The 24,156-nt window shown below is 39.8% G+C and overlaps 2 protein-coding genes across 5 annotated transcripts; both read right to left on the reverse strand.

Moving 5' to 3' along the window:
- Positions 1-1,800: 1,800 nt before the first annotated feature.
- Positions 1,801-14,773, reverse strand: bbs4 (Bardet-Biedl syndrome 4). Of its 3 annotated transcripts, none has more exons than XM_063471989.1 (16): positions 14,694-14,773; positions 12,501-12,543; positions 9,439-9,518; positions 8,942-9,005; positions 8,562-8,673; positions 7,387-7,459; positions 6,973-7,026; positions 6,754-6,881; positions 5,781-5,835; positions 5,606-5,674; positions 5,268-5,420; positions 4,393-4,564; positions 4,070-4,139; positions 3,818-3,962; positions 3,529-3,733; positions 1,801-2,547 (listed from the first exon to the last, which is right to left on the reverse strand). In XM_063471989.1, exons 1-16 carry the CDS (start codon positions 14,751-14,753, stop codon positions 2,393-2,395), a joined length of 1,638 nt encoding a protein of 545 aa, XP_063328059.1. In that variant the 5' UTR covers positions 14,754-14,773; the 3' UTR covers positions 1,801-2,392. The 3 variants fall into 3 exon arrangements, with proteins under 3 accessions (XP_063328059.1, XP_063328077.1, XP_063328067.1); XM_063472007.1 differs by having other exon boundaries at positions 9,439-9,543; positions 14,694-14,720; XM_063471997.1 differs by lacking the exon at positions 14,694-14,773 and adding an exon at positions 12,244-12,313 and having other exon boundaries at positions 9,439-9,543.
- Positions 14,774-17,818: 3,045 nt separating this feature from the next.
- scamp2l (secretory carrier membrane protein 2, like) lies at positions 17,819-24,156 on the reverse strand. Of its 2 annotated transcripts, XM_063472020.1 has the most exons (9): positions 23,980-24,152; positions 23,143-23,220; positions 22,929-23,015; positions 22,067-22,196; positions 21,850-21,978; positions 21,265-21,424; positions 20,977-21,078; positions 20,376-20,493; positions 17,819-19,716 (listed from the first exon to the last, which is right to left on the reverse strand). In XM_063472020.1, the coding sequence occupies exons 1-9, from the start codon at positions 24,034-24,036 to the stop codon at positions 19,561-19,563; spliced, it is 1,017 nt and encodes a 338-aa protein (XP_063328090.1). In that variant the 5' UTR covers positions 24,037-24,152; the 3' UTR covers positions 17,819-19,560. The 2 variants fall into 2 exon arrangements, 1 of the variants encoding a protein (XP_063328090.1); XR_010093817.1 differs by lacking the exon at positions 17,819-19,716 and having other exon boundaries at positions 20,413-20,493; positions 20,732-21,078; positions 23,980-24,156.

The raw sequence follows: 24,156 nt of genomic DNA on the forward strand, positions 1-24,156 counted from the left end.
AATTTAATCCTCTGTGTAACACGTGTGGTTAATTGTAATTTTTTTTTGTTGTTTCAGGTATTAAACAAAGAAAACAAATTTCATGTTTTCTGTGCTGAAGCTGGCAGAGACTTGTATTTGCCTGCTAACTGAAAGCGCTGAAGCTAACATGCAATCATCATGTAAAAACCTATTTTTAAAGTTCTCAGAGTTTGTTGATGCAACAGAAACTCCATTTAAACTTTTCCTCCCAAATGACTGTCAGTGACCTTAGCACAGTTCTCCACAGAGCCTGAAAAATCATCAGCAGTGATGGGTGTGCGTTTGGGATTTTGGAGGCTGGTTGGTGGTTCTAAATGATAAATGCACGAGCATAATTTTATCTGTTTGTTTATTAGTTGGTTATTAATTAAAACAAAACAACAATGGCACATTTAAATACCCATAAATTAATAAGGACAATCCTTTGTGTTCTGTTGTCAGAGGAACATATTTTATAAATAACTTTGTTTAATACATACAGACTGTCCCATGCATGTTATAAAAGATACACACTAATATATTTTCAGTTTGTGAGTGACCTTCAGTGAGCTAATTCACGAGGTCTCATCATACACCAGAGGTTTATCCCTTATTCATGAGACCCCAACCCCATCATCCGCTTAAGCCAACCTTGAAAAGTTGGTCGATATGAATCGTGAGTAAAAAAAAAAAGGTGCCTTTATGAGTACTCCAATTGTCTCACAGCTCATATATCTGGGACACTGGCTGCCAACAATATAACACAATTATATTTAAAAACAAACTCCTCACTGTGAAACCTTCACTGACAAATAACTATGTTGGTAGTCCAGCCCATGATTCAAAAGCTTGTAGGACCCCCTAACAGCAATAACTCTGTCTCTCACATCACTGTAGAGGAATTTTGTCCCATTCTTCTTTACAACGTTGCTTCATTTCATTGAGGTTTGCTTATGAGATCTGGCTGGGTCATTGCAACACATTGATTCTTTCCTCTTTCAGACATTCTGTAGTAGATTTGGTACTGTTTGGTTGACTCAATGACTGCAAAGTGCCCAGGCCCTGTGGCTGCAAAGGAAGCCCAAATCACCAGCCCACTGCCACCGTGCTTGACTATTTTCCCACTCTGGTTTCCTCTGTCCAAAGGACATTGTTCAACGAGTATTTTGATTTGTTCAATGCAAATCAAAAAGCAAACCAAAGCCATGCTCCCGTGCTCTTCTTAGAGAAACTAGGCTTTCTGCTGGAAACCTTTCCAAACAGGACGTAGCTGTTCAGTCTTTTAATAATTACAATTTAAAGTTTGTGACGGTGTAACATGCTAACCAAAGCCTGTGGAATCTGAAATTTAGCTTTGGGGTTTTTCAGTTTCTTTGACATTTGGGGTGAATTTGCTGGGTCAACCACTCATGGAAAGATTGTGGTATTGTGTTAACACACAGCTGAATGCTCCAGACCAACAATTGCCAAAACTTGTTTTTTTTATAGAGGCGCTCAAACTTCCTGATGCTAGGTTAATCGATAGCATTTGATTAGCAACACTTGTCTGCTAATCAAATGCTGTTAATCAAATATCTTCTAATTCTAATGAAAGCAGTGAGAGTATTTCATTTTTCACTGGACTGCACAGAGTCCTTGAAAAACTTTTTCTCACTTGACTGTAGAGTGCATGTTTCAAAGCTGTTAAACAATGCTGTCCCCTGTTGGTGGTGTCTGCCTAACTGAATCACCTTGACACAACAATACAGCACATAATCTGGACTTTACAAAAGAAGCGGACAGCTGTTTTATTTAAAATCTTATTTAATATTAAATACATTACTCTATAAACATAACACTTATCCACATATAAAAGCATGTATCACTATTTATACTCAAGTCCTATCAAACAAACTATCCATATCCAGGAACAATTGGAAAAGCTCCCATTCTATCCTCACATTGTAGCGGTGATTGTCACAGCATTTCCTTCACATTGACTGGATCATATCAGACAGTCAGTACAAATAAAATCCATCCTTTAACCTTATTGCTAAGCTCATCATAAATGAATGCTTGCAACTTCACAGGCCCGTTATCACCATTTTGCTGAATAGAGGCTTTCTTTCTTGAATTCTTAAAAGTACAAATATGTACAGCTAAGTTAAAAAACTGTTGGTTTACATCGGTGAGTTGTGTACTGATATTTCTGAGATGAGAGGCATGGAAATGTTTGAGCAGGACGTAAAACTTCTGTGCTGCTAAATTAAAACCAAGACTGAACTACCATGAGCTAGAAAAAGCACAAATACAGTGGCTTGGCTGCGCTCAAAGAGGCTTAATTGTCCTCCATTACAAATAGGTGACCTCAAAGATGACACAAGTAGTGTAAGACCGTAGCCACCAAGAGAATTCATTCCTGCACCTTCGATTTCATTTTGGAGGTTCTGGGTTTAGGGTTGTCCGACTCTGCGGGCTCTGGGGATCCTGGAGGATCAGAAGGTGGGCTGGGGGCTTCCAGTATCTCATCTTCTGGCTCTCCTGCATTGGAAGGGCCTCCGGACACCCCTGAAAACAACAAACAGTTCATGCAGGTTTGTTTTGGTACAAGCCTATCAGAAATCTTTTACTTTCTGATGAGATGCGTGGGGTTCATTAATGCTGAGCTCTGCAGCATTAGCTGGGAATAGTGACTGGTCCCAGGCTGTAAATGTCTATATTATGCCACATGGTACGGAACACAATTTAATTAATTCTCTGTGCAGATGTGCAGATAGTACCAGATGTTTCTAAATCCAGCTGTAAAGTACATACATATTCAGGTTGGTTGGTTGCCAAACAATGGCTGGTAATTGCTGGTTGTTAGGGGCTAAATAGATGCCAGAGCTGTGGAATTATGTAAAATACCAATGTCACTGAATATGTATCTATTGTTCTGGTGATATTTGTTACCAGCTACACATGAGTGGGAGAAAACGCAGGCCATTGGCTCCAGTGAAGAAAAGCACTACTATCCACTTACCTTTGAGAGCTGTAAGCCGCTGCAATCACTGCACAGTAGCCTTGAATTCATAAGCTTACCTGTGTGTCATTTTTCCACACTATTGATTCTCTTTTGTTCCAAAGAACAGAACATACAGAATACAGGCAATAGGTTGACTTCGTTTTTTCCCCACATATTCCATTTCGCCTTACCCTGTATATTCAATCTGCTACAGCAGTGAAGGCACGAGCCTTTGAATATACAGGGAAGTGATATTTTCAAGTTTTCCTTTTGAATGAAAAAAAGAGCTTTGGTTTGATGCAGAGGGGTGGAAGCTGCAAAACATATCATCACCCACTCTGCCGGCGTTACACTGGACTCCTTGGAAGTCATTTTGAGTTTGCGTTCAGAACAAATCTAAGCGAGAGATTCAGTTTGACTTTGATGTTTCAGGTTTTTAACAAACGTCCCCTTCATCTTTGATCAAAACGGCACAGGAGAGGCTTCACCGTGGAGGCGGATCATGAAATATTGCTTTAAACGAGACCATAACTGGTCGTGTGTACCTGTTGACAGCTGAATGTTTTTGCTGTAGCTTGCGGCTGAAGACATGGCCTGACCCAGGACTTGGTTAGTACCGAGGGGAGCACCGGGGGTTTTGGTGGCTGCTGCAGAATTTGGTTTTGATTTGGAGTCCTTGCCTGGTTTAGTCCACACCAGCGCTTCTGTCACCTGTAGAGCAGCTCCCATTTTCTGAGCCATGTCCATTAGCTGTTAGGGATTAAAATGTGTTGCGTTGGAACAAAGAATGACTACTAACTTCAGAGACATCATTGATATCAGGATCTACAGTACCTCAGGATCAAATTCAAAGTTGCTACTGCTGTCTCGGAGTATGTTGACTTTCCTTTCCATCTCCTGGTATTGATCCAGAGCTCCCTTCTTGTCTCCATGATTATAGAGGAAGATTGCAAAGTTCAGGTTAACCAGGGGGTTGGATCTGTGGAAAATTGATCACCAAGAAGAGGAAAAAAAAAATCAATGATCTGATACAGTTTTAAATTCAGATCAATGGAAGTTTCAAGGTTTTACGTAGGACAGGCTCACTCATCCAGAGTCACAGCTTGCTCGTAAGATCTGGTGGCGTTCTCGACATCCTCCAAGTTGGTCAGAGCAACTAAAGATGCGACAGGAAATTTTTTGTCACATACAAGCCCTTTTCAATTTTCAAATCAAATGTAAATGTGCTCAAGCTGCTGAATAGATTTAATGAAAATACTAATACATTTATAACCCCCCCAAAATCCTTTAAGCAGCGACACTTTCAGTAAAGTGCTATTTAAAAAGCTACCCCTGTTTTTGCCGTCATAGATTTTCTCTTCAGGCAGAATTAAATCATGAAGGATTTGTCTGTCTCACTCACTCCGTACCTGCCAGCAACATGTAGAGCTCCCCCATTCGCGGATTCAGATTGATGGCTGCGCTGAGGAAGTGGAAGGCAGAGGCGTACTGCTGCATGGTGAGGTGTACCAGACCAAGGTTGTACAACACTTTCCAGTCAAAAGGAGACAAGTAGTGGGCCCGCTTCAGGCAGCTGATGGCCTGTGGGAGACGTGAAGTTAGGAGAGAGAAATTGTCAGGACCTTTAGGTGAGTATCTTAATAATATATGAAATAGAACAAACAGGAACATCAGATTCAGGAACATATGTAGAAGTTTCCTGAAGAGGGAATTGTGCCAGATCCTCTGAAGGTTTTAGCCAAAGAAAAACCACCAGAATTGTAATGAAGTTATGTTTTACAGAGTTTGGGGGGGGGGGTTTGATTTCATTTTCTCAAGATTAATGAAGATTACAGAAAATGCAGAGTTTGTATAGTACTCAGTCATCCCCACAACGTGTTGGGATTTCTAAACTAGAAAAAAAAAGAATTAAATGAAGTTGCTTTTAAAATTAAGATATCTTTACATTATATATATAACATATATCCCAACACCTAGCAGATACATACAGTAAAAGCATCGTATGTGCCGCGCCCCTTCGCTGCATGCCTTCCCCCCTCTCGCTCTCCCCACTTTCCTGTCTATCTACGCTGTCTCTATCAAATAAAAGATAGGATAAACACTGTATTGTATACACAAAGGCCTCCTTCAGAAACAGCAGAATTAAGTGGCTGGGCTGTGATTAAAGGCACGAGCTATGGTTGGTGTGGAAATAACACCGAGTAGGCTTTTTGTGTGTGTTGCCTTTTGGCAGTTTTCTCATCCAAACTGGATGAAAACAAGCAGGAAAAAAAACATTACTCACAGCTACATATTTCTTTTTCCCAAAGAAGCACATGCCAATGTTGTTCCACAGAGGGGGACTCTCCGGCACAGCACATGCTGCCACCCTGTACTTGTTCATAGCCACATCAAAGTCACCATGGGTCTGCATCATGCTGCCTGCAGCCAGGATGGCCTAGGAATAAAAACAATGATTAGAGAGATATTAGAGGAAGATGTAGCCTTGATGAAAGATGAAAGTCAGGCCGTAACATCTGACAGGGAATGAACTGATTTAAAAGAAACCTGGTGCACTGTCCTCAAGGAGGTGAGTAACAAAATAAGCTTCTGCCTAATTGTGATATGTAAGTATCCACATACCTTATAATTGTTGGGGTCAAAGGTGAGGGCATTCCCAAGATGTTCAAATGCTTTCTGGTATTTCCCAAGCTCAAACAAAGAGAAGATTGCTGTCATTCCTTTTTTGCTGTGCTCATCATTTATGGGCATATCATTTCATCAAATCATTTTAAAAAAGAAAAAAAAAACTGCTTACCTGCAAAAACAGCAGGCCCAGTGTTGTGAGGATTTCAGTGTTTTCTGGAGAAAATCTGAAAAAGAGATGAGCCAAAAGAATAATGTCAGTTAACCTATGCCAGCAATCATATTCAATGCATGTGCTTGTTCTTGAGCAAACATACAGCAGCTGATATCTAGGGAATTTCGTGATTATTCAATCAGCCTTTGATTCGGTATAATTGTGGAGTATTAATTATGACCTGTGGGGGGACGATGGGGCTCAAAGAAAAACGGTAGAGAAGAGGCAGATTGGCATTAAAATAAGAATCACAGTGGTAAGTCTCATTAAAAGCGACACCAGTATTGGGGCACTTGATTAATTCATTTACCCCCAACAGGAGGCAGCCATAATGAGCTCTATTATAGACACAGATGTCATTTCCTTATTTACACCACGGCCTAATGTTTAAATATTCAACATGCGAGGAGAAGTGGAAATTAACTGCATTTATACTGAACCCAGATTTAAAAATATGGCAAAGCTTTAAGTGTTGAATAAAATGATTTCTGGAGACAGAAAAGCCATAAAAATAAAAACCAAGATGAAACAACTTAAAGTATGCGAGAACCTTCTGAACCAATGTTTGATGGCGGTATGTTTGAACTTCTCGACAGGATGCAATCTAAAGAAAATTGTTTGACTTTGTTGTCATAAACAATTCCTTAATGAGAACATCATTAATATTTTCAGGCCAAAAACCCCACATTTCTCTTTTTGCTGTCAAGCAATGTTGGTATCGTGCTGTGAGTGCTGGTGTTCTCATTAATATTTTTGGGAGATTTTAGTGGGACAGCCCCCATTAGACTGTTTAAGTTGGGTTTTTGAGAAATGTATCAGCTCTAATGGACTTCTGTACATGCATATCAAGAATGTTTCAATGTATAGTACATACAGAGTAATGCCTAACAACATCTAGCATGAATGGCTAACATTATATATATGCACTTACTCCACCGCTTTCTTGTACACCTCTATGGCCTTGTCTGTTTCTCCAGCCAGCAGGTGAACCTTCCCGAGCATCATGAAGGTTTTGTCGTGCTTGTTTATCTTGAGAGCTATCTTTAGATGCTCCTCAGCCTGACAGAGACAGAAGATCAAAATGATCAAATCCCTGTGGAACAACTACAATTTGTCCTGCTATAGTGTTGGTAAACTCAGCTGTACTCACATTTTTGAAGTCTTTGATGAAGAAATAGCACAATCCCAGATTATGACTGATCTCCTGGGGTGAGAAAATGTCAGATTTTACATGGATCATTTTTGCATTGCACGGGCTGAGCTGAATTTAATTTCCAAATATAAAAGTTTTATAGGCCAACAGTTCTGCAGTAGCATTAGAGAAGGAAGTGGGAGTGATTAATGGTAGCACAACTTTGATAGCCCCCTAGTAAAACAGCCCTGGACGAATTTGGATGTGCAACCACAGAGCTGATTGTGATAAATTGTTGCAAGTGTGAGAAGAAAAGGTTCAGTCAAGGTAATTTCCCACTCTAAATGTTGGCAGAATTTGTCGGTGCTATAATCTCCTCAAAAAAAAAACTTAAAGACAAAGTAGGAATTAAGAGTGTTTGCTTTCTACTACCCAGTCGTTCTCGTTGAGCCTTGCAGCTTCATGATAGAATTCAATAGCTGCTTTGTGCTTTCCCAGAAGAAATCTGAAGAAACAATAAACAACAATAATCCATAAGAGACGATAACCCATTTTAATTACTGCTTTCAGAATAACTATTATTACAACATTAAAAAACAAACCATTCAATGAAGCCGTATTCATTTTTCTTTACAAACTAAAGGGAGGCATTACGGGTCAAGAGGATAAAACTTTACTATAAGCCCCGAACTTTCCCATTGGATTACTGATAATAGAGACAACATCTTTATAACATAAGGTTAATGAAACTGTGTGTTCATATAAACTCACCTGACACTTTATTAGGAATGCCTGCTAAACTAGTCATAAATACAAACATCACATGGCAACAACTAAATGCATTTCAGCACATAGACATGGTCAAAATGACCTGATTAAATCAAACTGAGCATCAGGATGGGGAAGAAAGGTGATTTAAGTGACTTTGATAATAGAACAATGGAAAACTGTTGCTTGGTTTGCTGAGTCTCAATTTCTGTTGCAACATTCAGTAGGGTCAGAATTGGTATAAACAACATGTAAGCATGGGTCTTGCCTTGTATGAATGGTTCAGGTTGCTGGTGGTTTAACAGTGTGTGGGATATTTTCATGACCCCTTTTGGGCTCTTTAGTATAAACTAAGCACCATTTAAATGAGAGCATTGTTGAGTATTGTTGCTGACCGTGACCATCCCTTTGTGACCACAGGGTGCTATGTTCTGATGGCTGCTGTCAGCAGACTAACAAACCATACAAACTTCAAATAATGTCAAACTGGTTTGTTAAACATGACTATGCACTTAAATTGTACTCAGATGGTTTCCACAGTCACCATATTTTAATCCAATAGAGCATCTCTGGGATGTGGTGGTAGATTTCCATCATGAATGTGCCGCAATCTGCAGTAACCATGTGATGTTATGTCAATATGGACCAAAATCTTAAAGCTGACCAATGCATTAAAAAACTGTTTTTTCTTCAGTGTTTCCCCTTAAGCGGTGAAGGTTCTGGCTCTAAGCGGCCTGCAGTGTGACTGTTATCACTGTATATTTCTCCCCTGTGTCTGTCTTGTTAGCTAATGGAGAGGCACTGATGCGCTCATAGAGGCTTCAGTGCAGAAGACTCACAGTGATCGGGCCACTTGCTTAAGATTGTCTGCGCTGTTGGGATTTAAGATGGCACAGCTCTGAAACAGCTCCAGGGACTGCTGGATCTTGCCCTCAAGACGCAAGATTAGTGCTGCACAAAGAAATAAAGACACACACAAAATAAAAGGATCTTCATCTGCTTGAGGAATTAAAAGAAGAAAAAAAAAAACGCATTTAAAAAAAAAAATCAAAGGCACAGCATGAGGTCCAAAGAGTAGTTTTTGGGGAAACTAAATCATGTACTTGTGCAGCTCTGGTGTTGACTACCACAGAGGTTTTACTTGATGTAGCTGTTAAAAAAATATCTTACACATTAAAAGCGGAAAAAGGGAATGGCTGCTACAAAAATGATGGCTCACCTTGAACATATATAGCATATTCACACATCCCATTAGTCTCCTGCAGTTGGTCTTTGATGATAACCTAAAAAGGCGCAGAGTGGAAAGACAATTTCGAAATCCATCCAGTACTCAGATGATATAGAGGAATATTACACCCTGTTCTGTACATCTGTAGATATTAACAGAGTAAGCGGAAGAAATGTATGTCATTATCGCCTCATACAAATTAGATATGCAAAGAGAACGCGTGCAGGAGTAGTCCAGTAATATATCTAACAAGTACTATTCAGAGACTTTATTAAGTGTGAAGCAGTTTCAATGAACAGCGCTGCATGCAGCGAATGAATCAGGTCTTAGACAAAGCCGCGTGCATGTCGGGAACTCAATATCTTCATCATGTTTATCTTCACTGAGGTCAGAGTGGGTCTTTCAGTCAATCACACTGACACTGAGCACAGTCACAGGTCAATGACAGACTACGCTGCAAACAGAACTGAGGAATGAAGGCACTTTACCTTACAGGTATCGTAGTCCTTGAGAATATAGTGCTGGTGGATTAACCAGTTCCTTCTCTCCACAATAGGAAGCTCTGGAGCTGGGTGGAGGAACACCATAAAAATCTAAATATTACAAATGAATAAGGATTTTGGAAAAAAAAAAACAAGAACTTTTGAGCATGTTATTGTGCAGATGATGCCTTATTTGGCTGATAGCTTAATGATTAATCCTTAAAGAGCCCTCCTTTTGCAGTCATTAGTAAGTCTCTGATCTGACAGTTAACACAGATGTAACACTGCAACCTAAATCCACAGGCTAAATTTAAGTCAAGTCACCGAGTAGGCATGCCGCAAATCTTAGCTCATTAGCAGTTTTTTTTCTTTTTCTTATGAACAGATGGCTCAGCCTATTAAGAGTAATGTCTATTAGAACTATTTTTAATGTATCCCATCTTTTCTAATTTGACAGCTGAATAAATAATCCTGAAAGCAGCCTCCCCATGCAGTTGCTAGCAAGTCTTTGATGTGACAGTTAACATAGATGTTAACACTTCAACCAGAAACCCCAGGCTAAACTGTAATCAATTCACCAGCCACTCTGTAAATGTCACCTTGTAAGCAAGTTTTGCGTTACAAACACTGCTTTTTTTCCCCTCATCTCCCCCCGTGTCTCTCATTTAATGTCTCGACAGGTTGAGATATTCTCCCTGTTGCCAGGGCAACAATGTCTCTCGCAAGCCAGGTGCTTGTGACAGAATAGCGAGGGTATAGAGACAGAGTCAAAGAGGGAGGCTGAAGGAATGAGCAGAACAATGTAAAGCCAGCTTTAGAAAGGGTTAGGTAACCTCGAGAACCGAACCACAACGCCTCCAAGTCCTCTTCCCAATGGAGTACAACATTTCATTTTACAAGGAAGCACACATAATTCCAATTCAAGCGAGTCTGATTCTGGTAATCCCGTTATCTTGCACCTACTACCTTCCTCTGAGGCTAAAAATAGGATTGAAGGCATTGTGAAATACAGTGCTAGGCTTTACCATTGACACTGGTGGGGGGGGTGGGTATCGTTAACGAACTCTGAGTGTTAAAAAAAAATAAAAAATACAGTGTGAATTACACCAAAGCTCCCCTCTGTTTTATCTTTCAGCACCTCAAGAAGAGCTTTGCTGATCTGCTGCTAGAACTTGAGCCCATTCCAGATACTTCACGGAAATCCACTCCATCGCTGACTGTGAAACGGCACGGGCTCCACACGTTTGCCACGTCAAGACTGGGAATGGCCCTATTTGTAGGGACCCTAATCCGCTTTCTCCCTGCTGAGACAGCAATAATATTCTTGTCTCTGGGTTTCAGCTGTGGTCCTGTGGTGCTCTATGGTCCACATACATAAAGCAAGGCAGAATTTGGAGAGGAGTGATGGGATACATGGGCAATGTGTATTCCTACAACTACTGTATGAGAGAAGGATAGAAAGAAGCACAGAAGAACAGCCCAGCACGAGGTCTCCTAAATATAGTAATGTGAAAAACTTCATTGCAAAGAGAGAGTTTTCTCATTGTTATATTTGATCTGGATGAAGCTAAGGCAGCTTTGCCCTCAATGTGTTTCAACCATCTGTTAAAAGGGGATAAGAGCAGAGGAGAGGCATGCTGAGATCAAAAGACACATGGGGAGAACGTAATGAAAAATATGATGAATATTATTTTTGGAAGTTCAACCACACACACAAAAAAAAACCCTCCAAAAAAAGCCTTCATCTTGTCAAGTCATTTAGTCTCACATCGAGATGCTGACACTTTTTTTTCCTTTATCAGGAATGTGCCAGAAATGACTGTCAGTATCCTGAAAAAAATAAGGCAGACTGCTAAATCAGAGTCAAGAAACTCACACTGGATTTTATTAAAATCTAACATACTGTACTATTTTTTTTTTTATTTACTTTAGATCTTTCCATTGCACAGCACCTGTCAGGTTTTAACACTAAGAATGCACAAACAGCAGTGCTCAAAATCTAACATAATATACTCTGCATACTACTCTGCATAGCAAAGGTAAATTTGTGTATGCCTTAAATAACCATAATTACATTTCACAATGGTAACTGCAGAATGACTGTGACTTATGGACACAATTAAGGTTTATGTCACGTTGCTTGATTATGTCAAATCTTTAAATGTCTACATTGCAAAATGGATGGGTCCTTGCATGTGACTGTTTTCATCCAGTTGTGATCCCGAGTTTCAGTGATGAAGTGCCAAAAATCGGCTGATATATACTTTAACACGCTTTGCATTTGGAAAACTTTTTATAGAACTATTTTTGCGTATACAGTCTGTATGAGGCATAATGAAGTCACAATTCCCTGTAGATGAAGCTGTGAAGTTCATGCACCCAGCTGCCACTTTATTTTTAACTCAGCAGCGGCTTTAAAACAGTGCATCTCAATTTTAAAGTTCCTCTGCGTTCAGGTTGTTATCAAGTCTGCTCCCATTGGTGTATGTGTATTAGCCTCATAAAATCCAATCTTTACTTTCTTTCTTTTTTTTTAGTTAGAACAGAGGTGTGTCTCATATTAAGTACAACCCAGGAAAGGGTTTGCATGCCAAATAAAAATTATCATTACCACATCATAGCATGTACTCAACTGCTTCCACAGAGATGCAACTCTCAGTAGCTCTGATTATTATTATTATTAGTAGTAGTAGTAGTAGTATTACAAAGCACTATAAAACAAAGACAAGACAAAATATCTGTGGGCAGAAGTATAAACTGTTTAATGGCACATTAGGCTCCAATAATGATGACAAAACATCGTCTGATTACCAGACATTTTGTACACAGAGAAATATCTGGAAAATGGCTCAGCAGCATAATGCCTGTTCACAGCCTGTTCCTTACAGAGAAAACAAACAGAAGGGTGAGGGTGACCTCTGCAGGCCGTTCACTTCCAAAACCTTTAGTTTCAGTTATCAACACTTAACCAGCTTTTAGAAATGAATTTCAAAAAGATGAATGCCACACAACAACATGAAAATAATTCAATTAATTTCAGAACATGACCTGCAGTGCTTTCACTGTACCTTTAGGCGCCCGACGTTTCTTGGGTTCAGTAGCAACAGGGAGCTGAAATATGTGACAAACAAGACAAGCAGAAAAATAAATAACAGCAAACAGGAGTCTGAAAGTCAAGTGAAAAAGAAAAGTTTCCTCAGGACTCTATGCAGGCCTGTGAAAACCTACATCGATCCTTACTTCTTCTATACGAATTAAGAACGTCAGTAGCCGCCAGCCAATCAGATGCACTTAATTAACTCATTATCGGCAAGTGTGAGCACCTCTATCAAAGATGATGTTTTCTTTTAGTTTGCTGGTTTGGAGTAAACAGGTGTGTTTTAACACAATGCAACAACCTTCCCAGAAGTGGGCGTCCCTTCAAAATCACCCCAAGGTCAGATGTTTACTGCTCAGAGAAAATGCAGGAAAAAAATTCCAAGCACTACATCTCAGACTCTAAAGGCCTCAGTTAGCATGTTTCAATTTAAAGTTCATGAGAGCACAATTAGAAAAAACAAATATGGCTTTTCTGGTAGGATTGCCAGGAGAAAGCCTGGCATCACAGCTTAGGTTTGCACCAAACTCCAAGAGTTCTGAAAAATGTCCATTGGACAGATGAGATCAAAGTACAGATCTTTGGTCATGATGCACAGCGCTGTGTATGGTAAAGATCAACACAGCATATCAGCACAAACACCTCATACCAATACCATGGGTGTGTTTTGTAGCCACAGGGCCTGAGCACCGTGTTATTGAGTCGATCATGAACTCTCCTGCATAAAAAAGTGCAAGAGAATGGCTGAAAAAGAAAACAATCAAGGTGTTGCAATTGTCCAGTTAAAGTCCGCACCAAAACCTGACTGAAATGCTGTTCCAGGACCTTAAGAGAACTGTGCATAAACAAGTGCTCACAAACCTTAATGAACTGAAGCAACTTTGTGAAGATAAAGTCATGCAGAAAAGTAATACTAATAATTATTACAAGTTATTGCTTTTACATGGTACATCTACAGGCTATTGAATCATGGGGTGTACTTGGTTTCTCAGAGGACTGCACAGAGTCCTGCAAAAACACATGACTTTTCACATGACCGTGTGGTACACAGTAAAATAATCCTCGGGCAGCCCTCACCAAAATACAGAAAATCCTGTCCACTCAAAAACTGATAAAAGGCTGTGTGGAAATGTGGGCCAACAAGCTGAATGACATGTGTGTTTACTTGATGAACAGAGAGAGAGAAAAAACTATTTCCCAATCAAACAGTAGAAGCATGCAGATCTGTAGGGTTGGATAGACTTGGTGACCAAACGCTGCCTATTTGTCACCAATTCAGTTTATAACTTCTATGGACAGAATTTCTAGGCATAACCAAAACATACTGGAGAGATTATGTCTCTCAACTACTCTCTCTTCTCAGTGTTCCTCCAGAAGAGCTGGAGGAGGTGACTGGGGAGAGGGTTGTTTGGGGGTCTCTGCCAGCATGCTGCAACCACATCCCGAATAACCATCAAATGAAAGGATGAATGGAATGATATATTAAATTAATACATTTTATTCAAATTTTTTGAGATGTACCGGTAAAATTTTGCAATGTAACGTGGTCCTGTGTATGTTCTGTTCAGTGACTGCAACAACAGTAACATTTGCTATCTTCACAATGTACAGGTAGATGCACGCATGCGCAGTTCTTCTCGCATCACATATTTTTCTTCCCATATTTGACCTCACTTGTGGACTGTTTTGGATGTGGTTGCTGATGCTTAGCAGTTTATTGATATTCTCTACATGTCACTACACGCTGAAAGCTATTATGCCACAGCGATAATATAACTGGGATTGGTCGTAAGCCGGTTAATGAAAAGCTGCTTGATAACGTTTTCTACGTTATCGTATATTAAGGGTGGGCTTAAAGCTTCCCAAACAGTCCACAGCAACCCTGCCATTCTGCCACAGCTACAGCTGTCAGCGTTAAGGTTTAAATTTGCCCTTCAGTGAGTGAGATTAGTCTCGCAAGTTGCCGTTAGCTGCAGCTTAATCAACTTAGCGCCGACTTAGAATAGGCTAGCCACCTAGCTAACTAACGTTCAAGTAAGCGTTATAGAAAGCGTGTGGTAAAACCTGGCGTCGGGCTTTCTCGCGAAGTGTCACACTTTCATTGTATTTCGAGCCAAGTTTGTGTTTATTCAAGAAAAGGAGGAGCAGCTCGCATCGCACTCACCGTTGCGGTTGTTTCCGCGTCCGCCATCTTGGGATGATCAACACTAGAAGCTGTTGCCATGGATACGTCAATGGCGCGCAGACACGTAGCTGGTTGGATTTGTGCTCTCGGATTAACCCTCTGATGCATGAATTATGAAAGCCTTGGTCAAGATTTTTTTCTTAAGTGCTTTTATTCTTCTCAGGACATGAAAAAAAATGTTCAACTCTTTTTTTCCCAAAAATATGTTTTTTTTATAAAGTTATAAACTTGTCCACTCCAGTGGACTACATGCGCCCGAGCACTTAGCATGAAATACTGTGAATTTACTGTAAAAATGAATTACCTTGTGTTCTATTGTAAATATACAAACACTTGTTTGCTTGTATCCTTTGAAAAACATCTCAGCAATTTTTTGGATTTTTCAACTCATGTTTGGGCGTAAATAATAAAACCAGTCAACAGTCCTAGCTGTGAACACCTGAATATGGCAAACTATCTCCAACAAGAGAAACATTTTTTGAGTCTACACAGTTCTATAACGATGCAGGACAGTATTACCAAGCCCTTATTAGCATGCTGGAAGAAAACACAAACTGACATTTTAGTCTCTGCATCTCCGAACACTTCAATGTTCATCACACCTAGGCTGTGTGAAAGTTTGCAAAGCATCCAGGGCACAATGGCAGACAGCATTGCATGCAGATGTATTTGGTCTTCCGTGTGCACGCAACATCATGGCATCTGTTTGCATTTTTCACCTCGGTCAGTTGGGGCCAGTGATATCCTGTGGCAAACCTGACCTCACAGGCTACTTTGGTGACTGCTCTCCACTTCACGGGTTGTGGGGTCCCACTGGGTCTTCCTCTTTTGCATTGCTGGAGGGTGCCACTATTTATCAGTGCATGAGCCACAGATGCTTTGAAGAGGAGGAGTCTCATCTTTTCCAAACCAGACATCTGGTAGAACCGCCAAGCATTTATAATGGTCACATCCAAAAAATGAAAAAACACTCGGATGTACCACCTCTTGTTTCGACGTCTGTGGGGGTACATTGCCAGACATTGGTCAACAAGATCAACCCCACCCATGTGTTGATTGTAAAGGGCCACAGAGAAGGGCTTTTGGATCATCATCATCTTTTTTTCCTTCTTGACCCATCTGTTGGCAACATCTTCAGGGGATTGGCCAGCACAGGACGAGATCATGTGGATGACAGAACTGTCGAACCATATAGCCTGTCATATAGCCTGAGGTTCCTGCTTTCACCCATACCTTCACTCCCTGGATTTATCACTGGACTTATCACTGAACTCACCATCACTGCACTCATCAATGAAATCATCATCACTGGAGCTGGATGGAATTTCCTGGACTATTCTGTACGCTGCCTTTTTCTTTGCTGCATTTGAAGTCTACAAAATATGATAAAATAATTATTATAGTAACTCAAACTACAGCTGATCTGCACAAAAATATATATTTTAAATGAGTAGCTTATAAATTTAACAATTATACGCTTACGTATAACCAAAACAGTCCCAAGAAACAGTGAAGCAATTTATGACTCATGTTAAAAAAAATATAGTGGGTAATGCATGATGTCCACTTTATTGGACAAATGGTTAATCGTAGTTTTCTACATATTAGACATAACAATTTCTTATTCCAAACAGATAATATCCTTCCCTAGATGTTACTGCATATCATATTTTTTTTACCTGTTGGGCTCTTTTAGCATAGAAGAATTGACAGGATATGCCAGCAGTGGTCGGCAGGGGTGACAGTTTGTCTGCCATCTTTGATTCAGAGGAAATTTACTTGCAGTTGCACAAACTGAACACTGAATTGACCTCAATGGAGCATGGCAGCAGAGAGCACTCTAGAGGCTAATATGCAGTTCCACCATAGAAACCAATGCATTAAAGAGATATGTACGTTTTAGTAGCTGTCCACTCCAGTGACCACTATGCATCAGAGGGTTAAAGAAAAAAACTTTATTTACAAAAAAGGGTTTAAAAACCATTTTTCGTCTTTCATAGTTTTCACTCGATAACATTCTATGTATTCTTAATAAATAAGTACACCACATGATTCAGTAGCTTGTAAAATCACTTTTAGCAGCAAGAACTTAAACTAATAATTTTCCATATGACTTTATCAGTCTTTTAAATCATTTTCATTTTGGCCCACTCTTCTTTACATCATTTATTTAGTTCATTGAGGTTTGCAGATATGTGTTTATGCACAGCTCTCTTGAGGGCCCAGAACAGCATTTCAGTCAGGTTGAGGTCTGGACTTTGACCGGGCCATTGCAATCTTTTCTTTTCATAGAATTGATACTGTGCTTGGGATCTGTGTCCTGTTGTGTATCGTCACTTTCATAGACTCTTTCGGTATACAGAGGAGTTCATGGTTAACTTAGTGACTGCAAGCTGCCCAGATCCCATAGCTGCAAAACAAGCCCAAATCATCACCCTTCCTTAGTATAAGGTGTTTGTGCTGATCTCGTGTTTGTTTGTTTTTTTATCAGACATGCCATTCTGCATCATGGTCAAACGTCTCCGTTTTTTTTTCTCTCCGTAATAAAAGATCAGTTGATGTTAGTAACAGATAGGGTTGCCAACTCCCTGAAAACAAAAATAAGGGACGCCTCATGGCCAGGGCTGGGCGACCCGATTGTCTTCACCCTTCCCAGTGTGGGGAATTTCTTAGCTCTTTTTTTTGTGTGGGTAATTATTTTTTTAACCATTTGACAAAGTGCGTCCCTTTTCAGCTCAATACTTTTGTTTAAATACCGAACGATTCCGTTTTTCAAGGGGCGGTTGGCAACCCTAGTAACAGACCCTTTAAATCCTGTAAGTTGGGCTGAAGTTCAGCAGAGGAAAGAGGTCAGCGTGGACACTGACTGGTCTGCAGCTATGCAGACCCATACACACGTTCTCACACCTTTCTATCAGAACCGCGTTTAAATATTTTGGGCAATTTGAGCTATAGTAGCTCGCCTGTTGGATCGGTCCACACAGGACAGCCCATAACCCTGTCGCTGGTTCACCACTGTTCCGTCCTTGGACCACTTCTGATAGATAATAATACGCTTCTAAGAAGACCACTTCCAAGACTTCAATTCAGAATTTTATAGACAGTACAGTTTATTGAATGTTAAGATTGAGAATCAATTTCCAATGCATACCCCAGCAGTAAATATGTTTAAATAAGTCACCAATATTTACATAATCTTAACACATTCTGATCACAAGAAATCTTCACCAGTTGTTCCACAGGCTACAGATAAAACGGGGCATTAAAAGTCTTGAACTTGAATGATCACACAAAGATTTGTATGTTACTTCTGCTTAAAGGCACTGAGGTACAAACATCAGATCGGGAGTATGCAGTATTTATATACTTTATACACACACACACACACACACACACACACACACACACACACACACACACACACACACAGAGAGAAAGGGATGAAACACTCAAACCTAATTACAAGTAGGTGCAGATAGGAAAAACAGGAAATATTAAGTTAACATGTAGTAAATCTACCATGGGCACAAAGTCAAAAATATTGTTCTTTCTACTCATTAATGCACTTTTCATGTAAATACATTCAAATTCTATACTTTCAGTAACTTTACATTAATAAACCTGTACCCCCCGCCCCTTTCATTTTAATCACAGCAAGTCTCTGTATTATGCCAAGTTTTCTTAACATGAATTAAAATGTAACATCTTCATTTGCTTCAAGAACAGCTTTAAGCCTCACTTCATTAAAAAAAAAAAATATCAGTAAGCAGATAAAACAGTACAAATGACCTCTTTATCCCATCACCTTCATTAATCAGCAGCTCATCCTATTGTCATATACACATCAAATTTGGAGAGCAAAGTTCAAACTGCACAGTAATGTAACAGTATGCATTTATTATCATTTATACTTTTACAGGACATCTGAGAGGAAGGCCACTGTGCATAAAGTGTATTATCGGTATTAATGCACTTATAGTCAGGAGAGTTATCCTGCAAGGTTCTGTATGCTGCTGTAATGTGAAAAACATTTTGTAGATCCATTGTGCACAGATGGAAAAAAAAAAAATTCTCATGTCAAGTGAGAACCCAAACTTGGACAAAGAGTTTATATTTCAAGCCTCAGTACGTCATTCCTACATTAGCAGGAAAAAATCCTGATACTTTTTACCGGGATCTTTAAGAATTACTGGATTTAAATCAGTGTTTCTTGTATTGCAGATCATCTCACATGTATCTCTTTAGTCTACTCTGTTAAATGCTTTCAATAGCTTTGCAGTGATGAAATGTTACAATTTTATTTGTGTGGCGTCCTCACCTTGCCCTCAATCTAAACCCCAGCTTCAGATTTCCTACTGGACATTTCCCTAAAGCATAAATGAATATGACATATGCTGATGAGATCTGTGCAGGTCTTTACAAGTTCCATCCATTTTATTTTTGCATTTTATAATCTTTTTACCTTTTTTTTTTTTTTTTTTAAATTAATGTACCATCTTATTATTAGTTCGTCAATCATCTATGAAGCTCCTTGAATTGCACTGTCCTTCATCAAAGGTGCTATACAAATACAGTTTAACTGAGGGTAGGTTCCTATTCCTATAAGATGACTTTATGTCTTTAGCTACGCATCTTCCTAAATTACACAATCTTTATTATTATTTAGTTTTTTAGTGGACATGGAGAATGGAGACACCCCACTTGGTGTATACTCATAAGTTACTTGCTTCTTGCCCTTTTCCCTAAAAATTCCTTTACACCAACTGGATAATGTTGGGACGTGGCTAGCCCGGTATGCTGGTCAGAAAAGAGAATAGCCAGAGACAAAAAACTTGTAGAAATCACACTAATTTTCCTGGCTCCTGCCAAAGGCTCCCTGGGCAGCGGAGGTAGCAGCGGTGGCTGCAGCATTTTGGACAGTTCGGTTGCTCAGGACACCGTGTGAAAACTCCTGCTGGGCCTTGGTGAAGCTGGCACCTGTGTTTCTGTATTTAGAGTGGACCTGGGATGATAGGAAAAGACAAAAAATTTTAAACAATGACAGGTGATCAAATGATGAAACAGTGTTTAACCTGCTGGTTCCTGTAAGGTTCGGTCCATGGTTCTTATGTCTACAAAGGAGCTCATGAGTTCAGTTTCATTGATCTGTTAGTGAGGAGGATATCTGAAAATACAATAGATGTCTAGTGGAGACTTATGAGCCAAGGAACAGACTGTTTTTTTTAATGGTTGTTTTTGTCCCCCCCCCTTATTTTTTTTTGCATTAAGATGAAATATTGTGTCCATTTTCTAATTAATTATTGTCTTTAAAAACCAAAAGACACTCCTGGAATTTCTACATGGAGGAAAGTCTGTACAGTAAGTGCATTCAGCACACACACTTGGTTTGAAAATTTCCTCTGAAGCTGTTCAAAGTTTTTGTCACCACCCGATTTTTAGTTCTGTCTTTGACGTAGCTTCCAGGTATAAATGAGAAAAAACAACATTTATATATGTACGCAGTACAAGTCATCGACATCTAAAACATGTTTAAAATACTTGGCTTAGGGTTATTCAGTTCATCAAGATACATTATATTAAACCTGACAGGTTCATAATAAAATAGTAATCAGATTACCTATAAAAATATGATATGTAAACAGAAGTTTTACTTTTGCGTACCATTTTCAGCAGGATGACAGCCAGCACAGAGTTTACAGTGAAAAATCCAGCCACTACCATCATAACCACAGCCACAGCCAGGTTCGTGGGGATCATGGTGATTGATGTTATCCATCCACTGCCAAAACCAGAAACATGCAAGAGGAAAAAAGGTGTAATTTCACATTTTCTCTGTAATTATTATATACAGTATATTATAGTACACTGAAAGTCTTTTTTTGTGGATTAAAGAGAAATACACAAACAACCAGATACCAAATGTAAAGCATGAAGTTTGTAAAAATGACACATGGAAACCTGAGGAGCTTTATACATGATAGAAAAGAAATCCCAAAATAAAAGTTACACACACTTACAAAGCAGCAACCCAGATTTATTAGGGCAGCAGGAATCTGTCAAAGAAATGCAATAGAGGAGAGACAGGAGAGGAATTCACACACAAACACACGTGTGAATGAAGAAATGTGGTGGTCCATGCACACTGAATGTATCCCAAAGCAGCATGCACATTCATACAATGAAAAACAGAATCTTGGAGCACTTCCACCACACTTTCAGGTATAGTAGGAAAAAAAAAAGGAAAAAAATAAATCCCACTGACCTGTTGCCCCAATGGGGAATCCCCACAGTTTGGATAATGTAAACTGCCACTTGGAAGAAGAAGACGAAAAAGAAGAAAAAGAAGCTGAAAGAGCTGTCAGACCTATGGAGGGGAAAAAAAGGGGACATTATTAATGCGAAGGTGCTCACTGGTTTGCACATATTGCACAATAGAGATATTAAGTTTCACAATCGCATGAAGTCATAAAAATGAATCTGGAGATCATTTACAGTTTGAAGACTTGAATTAAAGTTCATAAGTGTAAACAATACCAGTGACACAGCATACCTAAAGGCCTTGTAGACCGGCCTGTACCAACAGACAAAGGCCACGGGGGTGAAGAGAATGAACCAAAGAATAGCCAGACCAAAGTCAACCCCATAGTTACTGTCAACGGTGAAGCAAGCCAGGCAGGCCAGCACGTTGAGGAAGAGAGTGGCACTGTGGACTGGAGAGGTGCAAAAGAAAACCAGTGACGCAGACATACACTTATAATACAACACTGCTTATAAAAAGTTCCGGTGAACCATACTCTGTGCACTTTTAAACTAATAGGCATGAATAGTGTCTTTATTATTGTTATTATCATCTCGTAACAAATTAATTTCCCAAATGTGGGGTAAATAAATAATTTCTTAACGTTTTAGTGCAGCAATTATGACTTTAAACAATCTAGTATCTTGTAATGGATAAAGTTATAAATCATGATTCATTTGTAAAGAAAAAAGTAAGAACTTCAGCAAAAGTATGATCACAGTGGAAAGTCTTGATACATCTTTAAATTTAGCATATTAAAAGCTGAGATTTGATGTACTATGCCATCCTTTTAGGTCAGTGATTGGCATATAAAATACTACAATCAGGGGTACATACACATCCAGAGGTAGTACATTCTCTTGCACATCCTGCGGTAGTCCTCCGGGATTTCCTCCTCAAAATTCTGATAAAAGCAGGGCTTTATAGGGAAGAACCTTGGAAGAGGTGGCCAATTGTTCTCTTTAGCTGACAGAAAAAGATTTAAAAACCTTATTATCATTTAAGATTTAACACATACTCAACACAACTACATCAAATACCTGCAGCCACTTACCTCCGGGGTTCGATGCGGTGCCTGCCCTCCTGTTCTCTAGCTCCTGTTCCTTCCGCTCCAGCTCTGCTGCTTTCCTCTCCAGCTCCTCCTGCTGTTTGATCAGGTTAGCCTGGGCAGCAGCTGCTTTAGCCTGATGTGTGATAGCAGACCTGCATCTTAATACTGTCTTCAGCATTGTTGAACACAATTTCCTCATACATGTACTGCACTAAAATAACCATCCAAGGTGCTGCTTTCTTGCAGCGATAAGCTAGATGGTCCCTGCAGTAAAATGTGATGACTTTTGGGGCGGCTGTGGCTCAGGATGTGCACCAGGTTGTCTACCAACCAGCAGGACGTTGGCTAGATCCTCCACCAATCAAATCTTTATGCCAAAGTGTCCTTGAGCAAGACATTGAACCTTTAATGAATTACCTGTGATGCACCAATCAGAGTGCAAGTGTGTGGGTGGTAGAGAAGCTTTCTACTCAGCTGACCACTCAAAGTTCTTTCTACTATACCTCTCATTCATCCAGTCACACACATTTATACATTATTCATGCAAGAAGTGCTTACTAACATTCTCACACACACACACACACACACTAACGATCCAGTGGATGCATCGGGGGGCACTCAAGGATCAGTATCTCTTCAAAGGAATGCAAATGTGGAGTCAGGGATTGGCCCATCGACCTTCCGATTAGTAGGCGACCCACTCTACCACTCGAGCTACAATCGACCAAGTAAAGAAAAATAAATATACTCATTCTTCTTTGCATGGTAGTGTCTTGACTTGCATTTCTTGAAAACGTAACTTAAATCAGTTAATGTTGTCTGATCTCATTATTTAAACACGCTGAAATGCATTCGTCTCACTCACTTTCGGGTTCTGCTCCACAGATGTCTGTAGTACAGCTGGTTGAGAGGGTGCAGCAGAGATAGGGATTGTCGTCCCAGAGTGGTGTCCCTGTAAAAAAAGGTTGAAGCAATATCTCTTTTCAAATATATTTTCATAAAACCAAAGGATTTGGTTCCTGCTGAATACCATATCACACTATGATATGAGCAGTTCCATTAAAAACACAAAGGCTGACCGTTTCTGGTGAAGAGAATGGGTTGTACTCCCCGACGTTGTCATTGACTCTGCTGGTGGCTTGTGTGACTGAAGCATCCTGGGAAGAAGAGAAAAAAAAAAAAAGAAAGATCAAACACACTGTAAGGTGTGACACTGAGAATCCATGACTGTTCAGTGTTTATGTGGTGCCAACTGTGGAATTATAGGAGTGTCCCATCCAGTGGAGGAGCAGCACCTGAACACTGAATTTTCTCTCACCAGATTATCTATTAATAACACTCTTCGCCATAGACCACATTTGTTTCAGTTAAATTACAGTTTCTTGTGTGTGTGTAAATAAAGATTAAGCATCAATTTCTTAAGTTAAAATGTCAAAGACGTGTGGATTCATAAGCATTAATTCCTAGGTCTATAAGACCTAAAAAAAACACTGGTCTGTAAAATATAAAACAAAAAAAAAATGTACTAAGAAACAAAAACAAACCTATCTATAAAGTTAAAAGCAGCGTCACTGGCTTGCTACTGGGGTTTCTAGTTAATGGTGTTATCTATGAATAGCTTGTAAAAGAGAACTCCCGGTTAATGGCAGGCACCTGTTCTCGGGTCTGCTCACCTGCGCAGGTGAGCTCGGAGCACACTTCCAGCGAATATTCACAGTTTTAACGTAAAAATGTTTATAAACGCATTGAAACGTGTCACACTTAACAGTGGCGATTCTTAGCCAGGAAATGCTTAGGCCAAACCCAGCAACCAACCAAACAGGTTTTTGTTAGAGCATATCTTTGTATTCACTTTACACCAGAAAACGAAAAGCTTCTGAAGCTCGATTCGCGGGCAGAAACCAACCAACACTCACCTGGAAGGGATTTATGTCCATTGGGTCAGCGAAGGGGTTACTGTCGAAACCCGACATTGCGAGAAAAGTTTATATTGCGTAAAATAAACAACGACGGCACCCTTCTCCCCGGCGGCTCTCGCTGGTCCTGCTCCTACTGATGGTGCTGTGTGACGCCGGCGACACTGCGCATGCGTC

Source organism: Pelmatolapia mariae, linkage group LG1, assembly GCF_036321145.2.
Source record: "Pelmatolapia mariae isolate MD_Pm_ZW linkage group LG1, Pm_UMD_F_2, whole genome shotgun sequence".
NCBI lineage: Eukaryota > Metazoa > Chordata > Actinopteri > Cichliformes > Cichlidae > Pelmatolapia > Pelmatolapia mariae.